At 38.6% G+C, this 21,168-nt stretch overlaps 1 protein-coding gene across 2 annotated transcripts in view; it reads left to right on the top strand.

Moving 5' to 3' along the window:
- The window catches only part of CDH7 (cadherin 7), a 382,946-nt gene extending 367,231 nt beyond the window's left edge, over nucleotides 1–15,715 (top strand). For both annotated transcript variants that reach the window (XM_063923399.1, XM_063923400.1), the window contains exons 11-12: nucleotides 1,400–1,651; nucleotides 12,852–15,715. In XM_063923399.1, the coding sequence (XP_063779469.1) occupies nucleotides 1,400–1,651; nucleotides 12,852–13,345 (746 nt within the window). In that variant the 3' untranslated portion in view covers nucleotides 13,346–15,715. The remainder of the gene's footprint in view (nucleotides 1–1,399; nucleotides 1,652–12,851) is intronic.
- Nucleotides 15,716–21,168: the final 5,453 nt, after the last annotated feature.

The raw sequence follows: 21,168 nt of genomic DNA, 5'->3' as shown, positions 1-21,168 counted from the left end.
GCTTATACAGGTGTAAAAAACAGATTTTACTAAATTGTTAACGACAAACACTGTTTTATATTTCCCACCATTTTAGCATATGAAGGCATTAAGAGCAGTAGCGGTGTTGTGCAGCAGAGCTACAGTATATGTTAAATGTTTTCATAGTCCATAAGAATGCTGTGTTAAATGATAATTCTAATTACAAAGTATGTATGTGATATCTTGGCCCTGACTGCTCCTTCAGAAATTCCCCCTAGTGAGCAGAGGCATAAATGAGAGAGAGAGAGAAGGCAATCATGAAGGAAATAGTTGAAATGTGTTACTGTTGCCTTCATATTTGCCTATTACTAGAGATGAGAAGTCCAGTTTTGCTAAAAACTGAATACCCCTGAAGTTTGTTTTTTGAATCGATTTGAATACAGGTCCTTTTTCTTTTATCATTCTGAGTAGAACTGCATGCCAGCTCATGTTTTCCTATCTAGTTTGGATCTCCAAAATGGATTTTGCATGTTTAGGATTGCATGTCAGTCCTTCCTTTGTGATTTCAGGTGTCATTTCACATAATAGAGTGTATGGAGAGGGTGTGGGCTGTAGTTCATTCTGCAATACTACATACTGTACTGACATCCAAGTTACATAAGTTTAGCTGTATTAATATTTTTTTAAAGAAATACAGATCCAATTCCATAGTCAATGCCTAAGGGTGGTTTTGCCAAAGTCAAAACCAAAACAGGGTGAGGATTTAGAACCAAAACCAAAACATTGGCATCCACGTACTGTACATCTCTACTTACAATAGATGTACAGATCCATTAATCGTTGCCTTAATTATAAATTAGGCATTAGCAAACTGAATATTTGTCCATGGAGTTTGCTTTTTAAATCATTACTATTCTTACAACTAGGCTCAGCTCATATATGTTATTGGCACAGATTGACCAAAGTTTAAATCAAGTTCTATATGATTGATAGGCAATGAGACATGCTTAATCTCTACTCTGCCTCCCATCCCATTTATATAATTTCTAATCCTCTATAGACTGAACTTTCTTGGGTACCATAATTGACAACTTTTGACAGAACAATTTGGTTAAAATAGAAAAAACTAAAAACAGACATGTTATTATTAACAAATATAGTAGTTTGAATATTAGGGAAAAGGAGAGAGGGAATAAAAAAATGTAAGTAGGATAAATAGAGAGATCAATATGGAAAAAATGACCTTGATTTTCTTATTCATAGAAAAGGCCCTGGACTATAATCAGAAAGACAAAGAAACCAAAAGATGTAAATTAATATACACCAATTAAACATATGGCATTATTATAGAACTAAATATGTTTTATATTAAAATGTTGAACATATTTTGTTGTTGTAAATGTTCATACATAATATATATCTATATATTTTAACACAGATAATACAGCCTCAATCTTAACAAAGAGAAATGGATTTCGAAGACAAGAACAGTCTATATTTTACCTACCAATTGTTATAGTGGACAGTGGCTCTCCATCACTCAGTAGCACCAATACCCTAACTATTAGGGTCTGTGATTGCGATCTGGATGGAATTGCTCAAACTTGCAATGCTGAAGCCTTCATTTTACCTGCTGGACTAAGTACTGGAGCACTGATTGCAATTTTAGCCTGTGTTTTGACACTGTTAGGTAAGTTTCAGGATTGCATGATCATCAACATGTACAGTATGCATAAGTGTTGAAAAACCTTAAAGGACATGAGACTCAAACCCTTGGTAGTTTTTCTAAATTCAGTCTGTATCATTTATTTGTCAAATCTTTGTATTCATTTATCTGTCAAAACATAACAAAGCAAATTCAAAAAGTCACCATAGCAATCCAAGTACATGAGAAGATTATATTTACATGTTACATGTAACCGTATAGCTCGACACTAGTAGTACCTGAGTCACAAAAGTGCATACAAGAAAAGCAAGTAAGGAGAAATAGATAAATAAGCATTACTCAAATCAACAATATGTGGAATATATCTTATTGATGAAGTATAACTTTAAAGGGGAGGAGGAAAAGATGGGAAACTAACACACACGAGGGGCTTAGGGGACAATGGAGAGTAAGTATTGTCATTACATAAATAAAATATAACAAAGCCTGATAAAGTATGACACATAAAGTATGGTGCTACCAAGAGCTGCCTACAGTATGAAAGTTAAACTCTGTGCTTTCAAAAATTTTATTGATCAGAGACTGTGTTTTCTGGTCCAATTTTTCAATGTATAGGCCAATTTTTTTGTGAAATCTGACAGCTCCATTCTCAATAGTAGGTTGCATGGATTTCCTATCAAAATATAATAATTAGAACATCATCTGCTTAACCTCTTAAAGCAATGGACTAGCTTTAGATAACCATTGAACAAGAATAACTTTTTTAGCTACCGTAACTAGCATGGTAAGAATAGGGACTAGAGATTCCCACCTTGAAAAATTAGCACCTAGAAAAGCCATATGATCTAGCTGTAATCTAACAGATAAAATATCTTCAATAAAAGCTATGAGTTTATGCCAAAAATGTTTGATATACTGTAACTGCATTCCCACATGCAATGATAGAAGGAGGCAGAGGAACAATGACACTTAAGACAGTTTTCTGATTCATTGAGATTAAAGCGGGAATATTGAGCTGGGTAAATAGATGCTCTTTGTAAGCTGCATAAATGGACTTCTTGTAGGTAAGAGGAACTTAAGATCCCCGTGGTGCTATCATAATATTTAAACAACGGGGAGTAAGTAGAGAGAGATGGAATGTCTTTCTGCCATTGTAATAATAATTTGTGTGAGTTAGATTGGGATAGAAAATCAGTAAGGATGGCATAAAAATACCTAATAGGGTAAGTAGTACATTCACAAAGATTTAAAACAGCTTGGAAGTGATCTGTCCCTGGGGTGGAGGAATGAGACTATTATTGCAAGAGGGAGGATATGTAATGTCTCACCTGCAAAAACATGTAAAAATGTGAGTGGGGAAAAGTGTACACTGTATGTTTCTCTAAGATCAGCAAATTGTAGCAAGCAGTCCCTGGGTCAAATACCTTCGAGGTATAATATAATCCTTTGTAATTCCACTGGAGAAAATTAACATTGGAGAGCAATAGAAGAAAGAGAGATTACCCTATAGAGGTATCTTTGTAGATGAGTAAGAATTTTTCTGACGCTTCTGGTTCAAAGTAATCCATGCATTATACATATCATGGAACAGTGGGTTTTGTATGGGGGGGAGTATGGGGGGGGGGGGGATATCAGATGACTTAGAATGCACCTGGGAAATAAAGCTGATATAAGGCTTTCTATAAACTAGAATCTGTGAACACATCCATGTCAAATAGCCATTCAACAGCATATAAAAACAGAGCCACTAGCAAGTATCTCCTATATAATATCCCTGTGATTCTGTGCCTGGGTCTCTAATGCTGGGCGTGGCTAGGAGCTCTCATTGGGTTAGTGGCAGTTCGATCACACCCAGTCCACAGCTGATTGGGCGAGAAACGCCCTCCCACACAGGTTACATCCAATGGGAGGCTCTGCCCTTTGCCTGCTGTGTTTTCACAGAGCAGGATTAACACTGGGACTGATGGAGCTGCAGCTCCAGCCCCACATCCCAAAATAGGCCCACTGCATCTGCAGATTCATACCCTCCAACACTTAACACATAAACATTGATGCAAATTCAAAAGGGGCAACGCCCCTTTTCCTATACTTTCAATGGAGTCTTGGAGAGTCAAAAAACAGAACAGACCATAAAAAAAGGGATTGTACCTGCCAAAAAGGTGCAGCTGGAGGGTATGCCACTGCATCTGCAGCAAGTCTCTGCACTGTAGATAGGCTAAAAAACAATCCTTTTACTGCAGCGTCCTATGGGGGTCATTCCAAGTTGATCGCTGATAGCTGCATTCATTTGCTGTGCAGCGATCAGGCAAAAACTTGGCACTTCTGGCATGTGTATGCAGCGCAATGCGCATGTGCGGCGTACTGTTACAACAAATGATGTAGTTTTACACAGGGTCTAGTGATGCTTTGCAGTCACACAGGTAGCCGCAGAGTGATTGACAGGAAGAGGGCATTTCTGGGTGTCAACTGCCCGTTTTCAGGGAGTGTTTGAAAAAATGCAAGCGTGGCTGGCCGAACGCAGGGCGTGTTCATGACGTCAAATCAGGAACTGAATGGTCTGAAGTGATCGCAAGCGCCGAGTAGGTCTGAAGCTACTCTGAAACTGCACAAAATATTTTTGTACCTGCTCTCCAATCCCTTCGTTCGCACTTCTACTAAGCTAAAATACACTCCCAGTGGCCGGCGGCATAGCGTTTGCATGGCTGCTAAAAACTGCTAGCGAGCGATCAACTCGGAATGACCACCAATGTCTTGCTGCCAGTACACCTGCCCCCTCCGGTATCAACATTCCCCACTCCCTAGCTGCGCTGCAGGTGGAACAAAAGCTGCTGCAGCCACCAGCATAGATGTGTATGAAAGCGGCACAGCAGAAGGCTTTCATATGCCTCCCTGCGCCGCATACTCTCTGAGCCCCGGAGCCTGCTCTGTGTGTGATGTCACAGAAGTGCCTCCCCACCACAGCTGCACCCAGATCCCCAGAGGCCCTGACTCCACAACACAGCACCTGGGCAGCTGGCCTGGAAGCCCTGAGATGGTTAATGTAGCGGATAGAGAGGGTGATATCCCAGAGGGTAATGTATGGATGCTGAATCAATGTAAAAGGTGATAGTGCTGTGCAGTGCAGTGGGAGTGCAGTCTGGGCCATTGCTAGAGTGTTCGGCGCCCCCCTGCAAACTATAAATTAGCACCCTCGCACACTTTACAAATGCACAGCGCACATAATGACCCCTGTAGTAGAGACACTTACACATGTAATGCCCCCTGTACCAGAGACGCTTACACATGTAATGCCCCCTGAACCAGTGATGCTTACACATGTCACACCCCCCTGTACCACTGACTCTTACACAAGTAACAACCCCTGTAGCAGTGACGCTTACACACGTAATGCCCCCTGTAGCAGTGATGCTTACACACGTAACGCCCTCTGTACCAGTGCCGCTTAGACACGTAACGACCCCTGTACCAGTGCCGCTTACACACGTAATGCCTCCTTTACCAGTGCCGCTTACACAAGTAACACCCCCTGTAGCAGTGACGCTTACACACGTAATGCCCCCTGTAGCAGTGATGCTTACACACGTAACGCCCTCTGTACCAGTGCCGCTTAGACACGTAACACCCCCTGTACCAGTGCTGCTTACACACATAATGCCCCCTTTACCAGTGATGCTTACACACGTAACGCCCCCTGTACCAGTGACGCTTGCACACGTAACGCCCCTGTACCAGTGACGCTTACACACGTAATGCCCCCTCTACCAGTACCGCTTACACACATAATGCCCTCTGTACCAGTGCCGCTTGCACACGTAACGCCCCCTGTAGAAGTGCTGCTTACACATGTAACGCCCCCTGTACCAGTGACGCTTACACACATTATGCACCAGTCACACATACACACACAAAACAGACACATATATATATACAAACACACACACATACATACTGTACATACATTACACACATACACAGTCACACATATATACAGTATACACAGACACTGTATATACACACACACAGTCACTCTCTTTCCAGACACTTATCTAATGAAGTCTGGCTGGCTGAAGCTGTAGCAGCTCATCCTCCTGCTGCAGCATGGTCCCATGTAGCTCCGCCCCTTACTCCCATCTATCACCGCCCACTTTGGCTCCCTCCCGGCCACTGAATGTCACACATGGGAGGGGAGGGGGAGAGGAGATTTTGTGCTGACGATGCTCAGGGGGAGAGGAGGCTTTGTGCTGCCGGTGCTGCTGCATGTGTGACAGCAGCCAGCAGCAGCAGGGATAGCAGCGCAGGCAGAATGCCTCTCCTTCCTGGTGCCTCCCTGCACTGCATCCCTTTGCTGATTGGCTTGCGCCGGGCCTGTGTGCAGTGTCACTGACACTGCACAGCACTCTCACCTTTTATACTGATTCAGCGAGTCACTCAGTTCTGCCAGCCAGTCACAATTGTTAGCACCAGTGTCCCAACGCGCCATATTACAGGGAAGTAGACACACTAAATAAATTACAGCTCCCAGCATCCCTTAGCGCAGAAGCATTCTGGCCCTTAGGGCTTCTAGGAGCTGTAGTTTATTGAGTGCATCTTCTTCCCTGTAATGCAGCACATTGGGACACCGGCACTAACAATAGTGACTGGCTGCTGTGCGAGTCTCCGGGAGAGCCACTGCCAAAGGGAGGACAGCAGCTTAGCTGCTGACAGGAGGAGAAGCAGGATAAGCATTACTCCCCCCTCTCCCACTCACAGTACCTCCGGGCCCCATCCGTGGCACCCCAACTCCCTCCCTCCAGCACTCGCGGTAGCTCCGGGCCCCCTCCCCCACCTGTATCTACCCCACCCCCGCCCCTCCCGCCGCACCACCGCATCCGCTCCTTCCCCACCTGCAGTGGCTTTGGACCACCACCCGTGGCACCCACGCTCCCTCCCCCACCTGTGTCACCACCACACCAGCCCCTCCCCTACCTGCGGCACCACCGCAACCGCCCCTCCCGCAGCACCCCAGGGTCCCATCTGCATCTTCCCCGCACCCTCCACTCCCCCAACCAAAGCACCTACTAGGTGATTCATCAGGCTCTGCGTGCACTGTTCACGCCGTTGCAAGGGGCTTTGACCCCTTAACCATTGCACGCCCTTTGTCCATGCAATATTTAATCATTCACACAATTATTATTGGATGTAATACTCCATATAATAAAAATATTGCACACCACAAGGGTGTGCAAGGGTTAAGGGGGCGTAGCACCTTATGACGGTGTGAAGAGCGCCCATAGGGCGCGATGAATCACCTAGTAAGCAGTAATTTACATTTCATGGTTTTCTCAAAGCCATTAGTTTGTCCAATGCAATCTTAGGTTTGGCAGCTCACCATAAAAATGTCTTCATTACCCTATGTAAGAGTACAATATCTTAGATTTGAGAGTGAATGTATATTGCTGATATGCTGCGATCAGGGATGTCTGAATGTATTGAGTAGCATATTTTCTACTAGTGGCAGACACAAATAAGTTTATAATAACCCCTAAAGACAGATTTTTTTCTCCATCTAAAACAATAAATGGTCAGATTTTAGATGGGCAAGATTATTATTTTTGTATTCCTCTTAAGCTGCCTCCAAATTCCTACATTTGATGAATTTGGATAAATGTGAGGTTCATTTCCACATATGTATCATATAAAAAATGCATTGTCACTGAAACAAAGGCATGATCAGATGATCAAATAGTTTCAATCTGCAAATCAATAGCAGAAGGATATAATACTGATGACATGAACACATACTCAATCCTGGGGAGTGTATGGTGGGCAGCTAATAGACAGGTATACTTCCTGTTGGTGGGATGTAGAGCTTTCCATACATCAACAGTTTGGAGATGGACAGAAAGTAGAGGAACCCCCAATTTAGGCAATGACGGAGGGTGAGCAGAGGTCCTGTATATGTACAAGAACTCAGATGAGTTCAGACTAAAATCTCCACAGAAGATAAGAGGATCTGACGTTAAATATCTAAGAAATGCCAATAATTTATGGCAAAACCTGAGAGAATAGATTTGGGCATAAATATTACAAAGGAGATAAATATGACCTCGAAGAGACAACTACATTTTGTCCCTCAGGATCCATATTGGTAGAGATAATTTCAAATGGCATGTGTCGTTTGATTAAAATGACCACCCCACGTATCTTGGAATTATATGAACTAGTTCCCACAACAGACCAATTCAATATGTTATGTTTTGATACTTCAGGGGGAAGTGAATGTGTCTAATGAATGAAAGCTAAATATACAGTGCATCCGGAAAGTATTCACAGTGCTTCACTTTTCCCACATTTTGTCATATTACAGCCTTATTCCAAATGGAATAAATTATTTTTCCCCTCAAAATTCTACACACAATACCCCATAATGACAACGAGAAAAAAGTTTTTTTTTTAGATTTTTGCAAATTTATTAAAAATAAAAAACTAAGAAATCACGTACATAAGTATTCACAGCCTTTGCCATGAAGCTGAAAATTGAGCTAAGGTGCATCCTGTTTCCATTGATCATCCTTGAGATGTTCCTACAGCTTAATTGGAGTCCACCTGTGGTAAATACAGTTGACTGGATATGATTTGGAAAGGCACACACGTGTCTATATAAGGTCTGACACTTGACAGTGCATGTCTGAGCACAAACCAAGCATGAATTCAAAGGAATTGTCTGTAGACCTCCGAGACAGGATTGTCTCTAGGAACAGATCTGGGGAAGGGTATCTTCCTTCTATTAGCTTTGGAGTTGAAGCTCCCCACATTCCAGGAACCAATTTTTATATCAGGTATAGTACAGTGAAAAAGAATAAACACATAAGGTTCAGCAATATATGAAAAATAGAAACAAATGGACATGAAGGGGGGTGGGAGATAGGGGAAAAGAGCAACAAAACAGGGGTGACAAGATTGATCTAGTCACAAACCCTAAGATGTAAAAAAAACGTAGTACAAATAAATATTGTTGTGGACCTGAACTTCTGTGAGGCATGAAAAATTATTTGAAAACAACCATCATAGATACCAACATAGTAGAGTAGGGGAGGGCCCCATTTTTAACCTCCAGGACCTATGATGACAATTATATTAGTCCTCGATAATAGCATGGTAACAATCAATAGGAGCTAGTATTAATTACATTTGGTAGACAAGAGAAAATAGGAAATAAATGAATGTAGAAAACATGGGACCATCTCACATAGTATGGAGTCTCATGAACATTGAGAACAGTTCTGTGACAGGAGGAGAACAAAAGACATCCACAAAATCAAAAGGTAACAGGAAGTAATTCAATGAAAATCAGCAGGAGGGGGATCACTAATATCCACCATTGTTGTGTGGGAGTGCTCATGTAAATAGGCCACAGCATCAGCAGGCAAGGTAAAATCCACATAGAAAAATCCATCATAAATACATAAATGAGTTGGATATAATAATCCAAACTTGTGACACTCTGCAACAAGGTGAGAACAATTGGACGAGATAGCTTTACGAGCCATAGTCAGTTCAACAGAGTAGTCCTGGAAAATGAAAATTTTATGGCCCTACCATTGCAGATCCTTCACTTGGCACGATGCTTACCAGAATGCAAGTTTGTGTAGATAATTCAAACATTTAAACAATGTGACCCAGATGCATGGATTGTTTGGGGTAGGTGTCAGGCCAACTCTGTGGGCTCATTCTATGACTAGATCCTGAAAGTCCTGCTCATTAATCAAGAGAGAGTAAAGTATTACATACAAAATGTGCCAGAGATGTCCTATTAACAGACTCAGAGGCCCACTAGTCTGATATTGATCCTGCATGAGCGATTCTTTAGATCATTAAGCTTGTTCCAAACTTGAAAATTATCTGTGGTAAACTCCTTCACTGATTGTTTTAGACCATCCATATCATGTACAGCAACAACCAATTGATTTTCAGCATGTGCCAGTCTCTGTGTGTAATTGCTGCATGATATCTGCAATAGCCTGTGACAACAGAGGGGATATAAATTATTTAATGGCATCCACTATATCCCCATATGTGACAGAGGAGTTAGCTGAGTGCTCTACATTGCCCTCTGGAGCACCGGCCACCTCAACAGCAGTTTTCTTAGATGCAGAGGAGACAGGGTAAGGATTGGCCACCAAAACCTTGTTGCCAGCAGAACAGCTTTTTTCCAGGTGCACTGGTTGGGGAGATAGCAGTGGGGTAGCAGTGACAAACTGGTCAATGAAGGGTCATCGGATCCACAGCAGTATGAGGGGGGCTGAATAGAGTCTGAGCAGCTTTGAGACAGTATGTCACGGGGATCTTACACGGACCTCAGAGCTTGCCTGCCTTACTCCATAAGCCAGAACTGCAAGTCCCAAGTCTGTATAATATTTTTATTATTTTATTAATTAAATTATTTTATATAGGTGATCATAGTTCATCACATTTGTAAGACAAAAGCTGTATTTATTAGTATTACTAAAAATGTTATTAGAATTTCTTATGTTAAACCATGTGTGTGCATTTTGGGAGCAATTCCAATTTTGGCAAGTCTGTTTGAGGGCCACAACTTTTAAGAATTTAATACTGGCCATACCATGTTAGGTCATGTTAAACAATGATTTACATGTCAACAAAGTTGTCTCTTTTTCGAAAGCCAATAAAGAAAAGAAAGCATGCCAGCTGTAAATTTTTAGATTACAATTGTAGACTAGAAAATATGTCAATCAAGAAAATATATGCTACATACCAGTACTATTTTTCCTACTGTAACGTGTTGTATTCATGAAAAAAACATTAGAAGTTTGGTAAAGCTTTTTGAGTAAATCAGATATTAATTTGATGCTGTTGAATACATTTCTTTGTTTAAAAAATTGTATAATTATTGTAATCATTCTAGAGTGTGCTATAATTTCCTGAAAATTTTAATAAAGTAATTAGATTCTTATATATTATCTTTGAAAGCATTATAATATGTTATTTTTTTAGACCCTTGTGTTGCTGTGAAACAGTAGGCATTGCTTTCCTTTGTTTGAGGGCTCAGTACATGGTGGCCATTGCACATAACTTTGTGCACAGCTTTTGTTTGCATAGTGTACTGAATTGATTTTCTATATCTATTTTTTTAAATTTGGAAAAACAGACATTTTTAAAATAAGACACAAATGTATCTTGTTGGTGGTTCCCCAAATGGGTCCCAAAATCTGTATCTTCTTCAACAAAGTACTGTATCAGATTTGCATAAATCTTTCTGTGAACCACTTTGTTGGGATTGTAGAAATTTGGTGTCTGAACAAGGGTGCAAATTCTCAAGGGTGCAAATTCTGGTCATTAACCAGTCACTATGCCCTCCAAATTGCATGATGTAATAGCCTGAATTTTGGTGTTTCAGAAATCTGCGATAGGTTTGAAACCCATACATCACCTGCAGGCTGTCTTATTGCTGTATGATTTCATTAATTTTGTACAAAAAAATAATAATAAAAAACATTTCTCCCAACCCTTTAAAGTGTCAACATTTCAAGGCTGGTAGCAGCTAAATTGGGAGAACAAATTGTGTGTGGTCCCGTTAAAAAATCCACTAGGGCTAGGGACACCACAGCAGGGAAACTCGCAGTACTGGGTCATCTGTCACTAAGTCCTGCATCTTCAGCTGTTCAGCACAGTGCTGAATTCCTAGTGGAATCAGGCCTGTGAAACCAATGTTCCTGTCCCAGGAAGACCCAGTCCCTTACTATATGTCTGGGAAACAGTGGTATTCCCCCTTTTTGCAGTTTAGTAAGAATTGTACTTCTCTAAAACATATTTGCACTTTCCCTATAAACATAAACTTCATAAGAGCCAGCTGTGAGGGTGCTGTGGGTGTCACAGCACACACAGTATTTATGTTGACAGTGCCATTAGCCACATCTGTGCATGAAATTTCATATGGGAGGAATGGGATAATGTGAACACCCCAAACCAGTTTCAGAGTTTTTATTTACTAAATAATATTGTTTGCAGATTGCCTTACAGATACATAATGTCACATCACATTATTTTTCATGGTATTAAATGCAAATTACCAGCATTTAAATGTATGGCACAACCTTTCTAAATAATGGCAAGAAAATAAGAGTCTGCATATTAACGTAACTGTACCACAGTACTAGCTGTATTAATGTAATTGGTAAGTCACTCATGGAACATTACCTTTTCTTTAATTATAATTGATACAGTCTCTGCTTGTTTAGACTACATAAAACTATTTAAATGTAATTTTAAAAGGTCACACAGATATCTTCAAAGCTTTTCTACATTTTTTTCATGAATATGCCTGCAACCACTGTCTCCTCTATTTAATTTAAAAGTGAACTAGTGTTTACATTGTTTTAAGCAAATATTAAGCCTGATCTAGCAATATTTTACATTTGCAAGACATCTGCTAATATATGGATCATTAGAGAAAAGCCTGGTAGCTACTACTGACAAGCAATTTATTGCTTGTTATATGTGCCAGGGGAGGCTGCAGGAAAAAATGTGCTATACCCTGTCAAACAGACAGATACTGACTTTTAACAGTTTTCACCATAGGCTTAAAGATACTGTAGAATGGAAAATCTGTCAAAAGAGTATGCAGGAGATAAGTATTGAAAATTAGGATAAGTCTTCTCAGAGTGTACAAAATATATATGGAAACATATTAACCTAACCAGTATTTCCCCTTAGAGAAATTCACTAAGAAATGATGGCTTTTTGTGTGAGCAATTATGTTTTAAATCAAAACACATTTTCTGATGCTTTTAAAAGTGTGTATTGTATTAAATATTTAAACACAATGAACCAAACTGATTAATTGTGCATGACAATTATTATTATGTCACTTCCCACCAGCATCTTAATCCATTTATTATAACACAATAACATAATTGTTCTGTTGCCCTCTCCACCATAACAATAGGCAAGCTTGTACAGCCTGGCAGCCTAGGGTCTTTCCGCACAGCGTCAATGTCACCTTGGGCTCTTGTAGATTTTCTGCTTGATAGAGCACCCATCGGCAATATTGTTCATGGACATTAGATTTATCCTGTGAGGTTTGAGCATAATCCCATAAGACAGAGGAGTGTCAGAGTGGAAGCATTGGAAGACAACATTGAAGATAGACAGCTATTTTTAAACAGTTATTAATTTCTAGAAAGTATTGATTTAAAAATAACTCTTTATTTATTTCTTAATTTAGTGCTTGTTCTTCTAATTGTCACCATGAGAAGACGAAAAAAAGAACCTTTGATTTTTGATGAAGAGAGGGATGTCAGAGAGAACATTGTACGATATGATGATGAAGGAGGAGGAGAAGAGGACACAGAAGCTTTCGACATGACAACTTTGAGGAACCTGAATATTATCCGAGACAACAAAAGCAGGAGGGATGTAACTCCAGAAATTCAGTTCTTGAGCAGGTCATCTGTGCGAAGCCCTCCAGACAATTTAATCTTTAGGGAATTTATCTGGGAAAGACTAAAAGAAGCTGATGTGGATCCTTGTGCTCCACCTTATGACTCCCTACAGACATATGCATTTGAAGGAAATGGCTCAGTTGCAGAGTCTCTCAGTTCATTAGAGTCAGTCAGTTCAAACTCTGAACATAATTATGACTACCTGAGTGACTGGGGTCCTCGTTTTAAAAGACTTGCTGATATGTATGGCACCACTGAAGACAACCTGTATTCATAGCATTGGAATAAATACTCCTAAGGCACTGAACAAGAATTCAAAATTGACTGCTGAAATGTACATGTGTGCTCATTTTGGTTTTGTGGAAAAGATTTTTATTTCTCCTGCCCGAGGGACTGCACCAATCACAAATTAGAAATATTTACTTTTATATAGATTGAAAAATGTATAAATTCACCAATACAAGTTTATGTGCATATCTTATCGAGTATTTGAGAATACCTGACCTATATTGTATTTAATGTTTTTAATAGAGCACTTTTTACTGTCTCCATGTTCCACTGATATGCAGAACATTCAGCTAGGAATGGGCATCAGTTGGGTATCCACTGATGGACACCATCAATGTTACTATTGACAGTTAACCTTGATGGTATGGGCCTATCAACAGGGGAATCATCAATGGTTTCAACCATTGATGGGCATCCCTGCTCTATTTCTCACCAGGCAATGGGCCAATCAGAGGTGGAGGTGGGGCTTTACAGGTTACATCAGGGGAAGGGCAAGGCTCATATCTCTGTACCAAGGAGAGAGAAAAAAACCTATAAGGGGCTTTGTGCTAATGATGGCAGATAACCATAGGATCTGTGCAATTGATCGCAAAACCATCTTCCATCAGTGGTTAATTATCGATGACCATGCCTACGTTAAGCCAAATCAAAATGCAACTATAAGCATAAAAGCTGGTCTGAATAAATGAATTAAGGCTGGAAAATAAAGCATGGAAAATATTGCTTAATTAAAAAAGCACTATTTGTTCATTGTGCAGACCAACTTCACTATATAAAGAACAATGTTTGTCTTCAGTAATGTACTGTATGTTCTACTGTATATGCATTTTGATATGGCTAAATGCACCTCTGACCAAAGGAAAATGGGTGCAGAGAAAACAACCTTGCATTCAAAATACAAATAACTATTGAAACCTAGTAAAAGTATTCACATGAAACACAAAAAAGCTCTAAATAAAAATAAAATTTAATAATAATAATAATAATAAATGTACTCTTACAAGAAAATTTCCCAACTTATGCTGAAAAGTCATATGTTATGTATTTTCCATATATCAAAATCAGACAGTTGTGTGCAATGAGAGTATATTAGATAACATTATACGTCTAATCCTGAGATATAAAACTCAATGTTTTGAGATGTATGAGTTGAAATATATTGTACAAGTAATGACTGAGCCACTGAATGATTAACATATGCTGATGCAGTAGTAAACTGTACTGCTTTGTGTCAAAATATAGTGGAGCTTAAAAAACAATGGGCCTGATGCTAGGAGTAAAGCAAAAAGGAACAAGTAATGGTAAAACTTAGTTGCAGGTTGGGCAGATTGAAAATGTGCAGAGAGTTTTAGATTTGGGAAGAGCATGTCCAAAATCAAATAAAAATTGCAGGGTAAAAATACTCTCCAGCATTTGTGGGGTACATGCATAAGCAGACAGTATTTACCCCCACCTCAAATTCATGATAAATGTTCTTGACTAGACACTTTAAGTAAAGATCAATTTAGTATGAAGGGACATAAATAATTAAATTGGAATGTTATACTAGACACTTGCCTAGTGTTAAAATGTATACTGAACATGTAGTGGGTATATGTGTCAGAAGATTGAAAAGAAAAAAAAACAATAAAAAAACCCTCCAAGGCCTTTAGAAGTTCCAAACAAGTAAAACAATAATTCTGTATCACTCATAGTGAGTAATATCATGCATTTTCTAGGCTGACCATATCATACACAGGTCCTATTGTCAGTTTTATTAGAAAGGTAAGATATAAAATACAGATTTAAACTTATTTGTGATATACTGTATGTACTGCAGGTAATACCCTATTGGATTTGAAAGGTACAATTATATGGCTAAGAAACTAGCCATATAACTATAAAGCATATTGTGCTTTGTTTAAGGTATAAAATCCAAAAAATATTTTGTTTCTTTGCATTTATTAATAATTATATAATGCATACTGTACTTTGCATTTGATATTGTCCCCCCCTACAGTAGAAGAATAGGATATAAGTTGGTGCCCAGCTATTTACAACCCCAACATTAACCCCTTTAGTGGTTATGTAATGTTTGCCACTATGTCCCATTTTTCACTTTTTGAGGACATGGGCAGTATTGACTTTTAATACACAAGTGATACTAATCCATGTAAAAACTCCTGCAAAGAATATTTGTATGAACAGTGAGTCCAGATGTCATAGTTTAAAACTGGTCAGGCCAGATGATATCACTTCAGCGTTCATTGGGAAAACTTGTGTATTATAAGTAGTATTATATGTAGTATATTTACAGAACAATTTGGTGACTTCTAACATCCCATGCAACATTTATTTTCCCATATGTACAGTAGACTTCTGTGAATACAATTATAATTTTTTTGGTAATTGATTTCTCCATTTTACTACTATTATTATTATTATTATTATTATTAGTAGTAGTAGTAGTAGTAGTAGTAGTAGTAGTAGTATTAACACATTAATTCCTAACATATCAATTAGTATACAGTAACAGTATTATATATTAGCTTATAAGGTAAATAAAGTCACCAATGGACTTTATATAGTCAAATTGACTTTCACAGTGTTACAGAACTCCTTTATAATTTTAATGCACAAATGATTTATGCTAGATTGCACATTTACTGTACACATACACAGGTATGTGAATGATTTTTTTCAGAATTCTATAGGTTTAATATTTTCCTGAACATTTTTCCAAATTGGAGCACAATGGGGGGAATTCAAATGTTTGAAAAGCCGGTTGGGTGTCTGTTTTTTTCTGTCTATTAGATAGGAAAAAACAGACACCCAACTAACTTTTCAAACATTTGAACAACCCCCAATGTCTAACATATCCTAAAGTGCATTTGTCAGTTATCCAAGTTTTTCTTTTATTAAATGTGTAGCAGTACTCCTGACTGTGCCTGTAGAAAGGAACTTTTGGTTATCATGTTTTTATACAGTACATGATGCTATTACTAAAATGCAGCAATTACTCACATTTCTATCCTTGCATTTGCTTAACCTTTCAGATTAGAGATGCTAGTGTTGGCTTGTTTAAAAGGGGTTGGGTTCATTATTCTGGCGGTTGGGATGTTGGTGGTCAGACTACTGACTGCAGCATCCCCACAGTGAGAATCCCAACAGGACCAAGGTAAGTATACTTACCTTCCCCCAATGCCCCCCTAACCCTCCTCTCCCACAGTCTAAACATAACTCCCCACCCCACAGCCTAGCCTTAACCCTTCCCGAGGGTGCCTAACTCAACCCCCCCCCCTCCCTGCAGACTAATCCTTACCCCCCTTCACACAGCCTAACCCTAACCCTCCCTCACAACATAAACTTAACCTTCCCCTCTGTGGTTTACCTGTCCTGCAATCCAGGAGTGGATCGATCCAGATTGCTGGTCTCAGGATTCCAGCGTTGGGATTCTGATCCCATTTGGTATTCTGGTGTAGGTCTTCTTAGAATAGTCGGGATCCCAGCGTCGGTATTTTGACAGCCGGGATCCCGACCATCGGGATCCTGGCCGGATCCTATTTAAAACATAGAATACAGTACATGGGCTCAATCATATGTCTGGAACTATCAAAGAGACAATCTTAAAACAATAGCTATGATGTTTATAAGGATTGCATCTAAGTTGGAGACATTATAATGGACAGTCTGGTTGTTTTATTACCAATACTGCCTTCCAAATAATATATTATTCTTACAATTACTAATAACACTTAATTAATATATGTTTCAAACAGAAACAACACTAGGGGCTAGATTTACTATTCTACATTTTTTCAAAGCTTCCAAAAATTGATGTCTTTGACCTAAGATTTTAAAGCTGCAACAGAAATAAAAGCCAGATGAGCCTGTTTTAGCCTTTATGTGCATTATTGAAAGTCACAAGGGGTTTGTCCCTGAGAAGAAGTCAGGGGCAAAGAAGAAAACCTCTTTGTGGGGGCACTCCTTGGTAATATGAATTAAACTTTAATTATAATTATAGTTTAATTCATATTACCAAGGAGTGCCCACACAAAGAGGTTTTCTTCTATGCCCCTGACTTCTTCTCAGGGACAAACCCCTTGTGATAATAATTTCATTTCCTCAGGGGAGCACCGCCAACACTATTATTACATGTGATTTATCACAAATTTATAGAGATTTATTGTTGGTCATTGTATCATTGAAATCATTTTTCTAGACAGCAGTGCAGGAACACTCTACCCTCTGTCCTCGCATTATTGAAAGTCGCTGAACACCAGTGGCTTTGAAAAAACGATGTATAGTAAATCTAGTCCTAAGAAACACTACCAATAGTTAAGCTTGACTTTCGGTGGTAAGTTTACTTAGATGGGAGTTCTATTTAAGATGGGATGTTGCCCATAGCAACCAATCAGTTTTTACTTCTCATTTATCTAGCACCTTCTAGGAGAAAATAGCTGGAATCTGATTGGTTGCTATGGGCAACATCCCATCTTAAATAGAACTTCCATCTTAGTAAATGTACTCCTTGGTATCAATTTAAGCAAACATACTGTATTTCATTCTAAGAGGCTTCATTGTACCATAATGCTGGGTATACACTATACAATTATCTGGCAGATAATCTGCATGATCTGACTGGTTGGAATGAAAATAATTCCAAACAGCCAGATCTGGAAGATGATCTGCCAGATAATGCCAGATAATTGTATAGTGTATGTCCATCTTAATATCTTAAGTTAAGCAGTACATTGTTGTTTTTTTGCTCTCATTTTGTTTTCCTTTTGCAAGATTTAAAAAAATAAATAAAACTAAGCCATAAGTGAAAAAAATTGTAAGGAAAGAAAGCATTCTAAAGAATGCTTGTAAAATACTAACTTCCTTTTGTTTCTTTGGCATTAAACCAACTGTTTCCAATGTTGCTTTTTAACTAGAAAATAATATTTAACAATAACTGAAATTATTGGTTAAATAAGTGAATTTGGAAGTGTGCAAGTAAGCAACTAAGAGCCTAAATCAGAGATGGATTCAGTAGGCAAAAAAGCTGAGTCTTTGAACACAGCTGCTGTGCAAAAATACGTTAATAGGCCACAACTACATGATTATGTGACCTTGTGCTCCACCTGAAGAGACAGCATTGGATCGCTCTGTGTGAACATTGGCCATCTGAGTAACTTTGATTTTACTCAGGATTGCCGAGAATTCAAACTGCATATGCTAGGAAATCTGTGTTGGAAGGAGCAGACACTGACCTCAGCACTCCCACAAAAAGGAGGCAACATGTCTCCATTTTGGGAAACACTTCCCATTGCCACGCCATCCCTGCCCCCAAATGGTTGCAGCCTGCAAATCAAACCATGACTTAAGGGACATTGCATCCAACAATGCCCTGCACTTGTGCAGAATGGGCCCTGTGTCTGCACAGTACAGAAAACTGTTTAGATTGACAAACGTTCAAAAACAATGTAAAATTTAAATCCTAACAAGACAATTTTTTTGTATGACTGTTTTGCTTTTACACAATTAGAGGGTTAAATGTTGATATAAGGTACGTCAAGATGGTCCTTGTGGAATGGTGTGTTTCGTGACTTTCAACATCTGTAAAATATTAACAAGATTCCAATATGAATTACCACAAAGTAAATATATTATTATTATTATTATTATTATTATTATTATTATTATTTATTATAATAATAATAATAATAATTATTATTATTTATGTTAGCAAACCAATTGTCTATATACACCTATACATCATGGTGAAAATATAAATCTTAGAAATCTTAATTAGGTGCATTCATTTGTCAATTTAAGGTAAATGTTTTGACAAGCTACTGTAATATAATTGCCTACATTAGGCTTGATCACTCTTTGCAGTACATTTTTTGTGATTGCCTTATTTCCAGAATCTATGTTACAAGTGAAATTTAGAGTGCTGGTTCCTCAGGCGGTAACTTTGACAGTTGCATTTTTTTGTTTTCTTTTATCCTCTAATTTATAAAGGACATTTTGCCTTTTTACTAGATGTGTAGTGTTGCATTACATTTTTGAAGCACTGATCTACATAAAATTCAGGACCATTTTGCTGCCTTGCAGTATAAGTCTCAACAGAATGAGCTGATTTTCCTCTAGACTCCTATGTAAATGAAATGAAGCATGGAAAATGAGAAAGAACTCTAAGCAATTGAATGGCATTGATACAGAGAGAAAACGCTTACAAGGACATTTGATTTCGAGCCATTAATATTTATGAGACATTGAAATCAAATAATTGTGTGCTATTTTCCTTTGGAAAAAAACCTAAAGACAATGAATTGAAGTATGATTTTCAAAAATACATGTTAGATCTGATACTATCACTGAAAACTGAACTTTTTGTGTTGTCAATGATATGCAGTAATAAGGCTGTTTCACATTTCAATCTTATCTGTTGTTTTGCTTTTGAGTTGACCTTGTTCTTGCACCTTAGCAAATTGATTTTGGAAAACATACTTTGTATACTGGTTGATACTATTGAGAAATAGTAAAATTATGTAAACTTCTAAAAATGCATTTTTTTTATTAAATAACTTTTGCAAGACTCAAATATTTACACATTCAAATGTTTTCATTCTATATTATCGATTAAATGTATTTTTCCTTTACTATCATTTGAATTCTGTTCACATTTTATTTCATTTTATTTAAATTGTTGACTTTCAATTGGAGTAGTTGTTATCATATAAACAGTCTCATAGATGGCTAGTATAAAGCAACCAGTATTCTCTGATTTATATTGTATTGATGTTCTCAATGACCTTATACTTTGGTGTATATATTTACTATTTCTGTTTGTAAATAACAGTACTTTCATTGTATAACCAAATTTGGGTTAACAAAATACATTTCTTTTTTAAAATAAACAAAATTAATACATTTTAGATCATTGTTTAACCATTGCTTTCAGGTAGATTCATTAAATTTACACTTACCATGAGCAAGATAGAGAATGTAATATTTAACAAGTGGATACACATTACAAAGTAACCAAGTTTTTTTTTTTAAATGTAAAATGAAAGGTCATTATTTTTACTGTAAATAGAGCAGTCCAGGTTAATTATAGAGGTCACTTCAGTCCACATCCCTGTAATTGTGTTTATCACTGTGCCTTCACATCTCTGTTATACAGTACCTGGACGGCACTCAGATATAAAGGTAGAGTTATACTGTGGTGAAACACTGTCAGGTTCTGAATACCATTAAAGTGAATAACAAATGATACACACAGGTTCTGTGAAAATATTCAGGAATGTCCTGGAATTGTATTAAGCACACAGCAGTATGTTCATGCAAACAGGTGCCACTGACAGGTTAGCAGATTATAAAGTGTAGGAACGCTGATGCAAGTTAGCAGAGTGACCAGTGTAGGAACACTGGAAGGTAAGAAGTATATATATTGGCAAAGGTAAGAAGTATATATACTGAGAGCAAGTTTACAGGAGTGCAGGCATAGGGGGTGATTCAAACCTGATCGTAGATGTGCTAAATTTAGCACATCTATGATCAGCTTCCCTGACATTTGGGGGAACTCCCAGCACAGGGCTAGTCCACCCCGCATGTCAGGACCAAGCCCCCCCTCCCGCACAAGTACAAAAGCATCACACAGTGGTGATGCTTTTGTACTGGAAGAGTAGGTCCCAGCCAGTGCAGCTCCTGCACGCTGGCAGGGAGCTACCCATTGCAGCCTGGGTCGCAGCAGCTGCATGTGACATCACGCAGCCACCACTGCCCACCCCCCATCAGTCCTGGCATGCCTGCGTTGCCCAGACCGCGCACCCTAAATGGAGG

This window comes from Pseudophryne corroboree, chromosome 5, assembly GCF_028390025.1.
Source record: "Pseudophryne corroboree isolate aPseCor3 chromosome 5, aPseCor3.hap2, whole genome shotgun sequence".
Classification (NCBI taxonomy): Eukaryota; Metazoa; Chordata; class Amphibia; order Anura; family Myobatrachidae; genus Pseudophryne; species Pseudophryne corroboree.
Note: the sequence above shows the minus strand (reverse complement) of the source record. Positions and strands in the feature narration are given on the sequence as shown.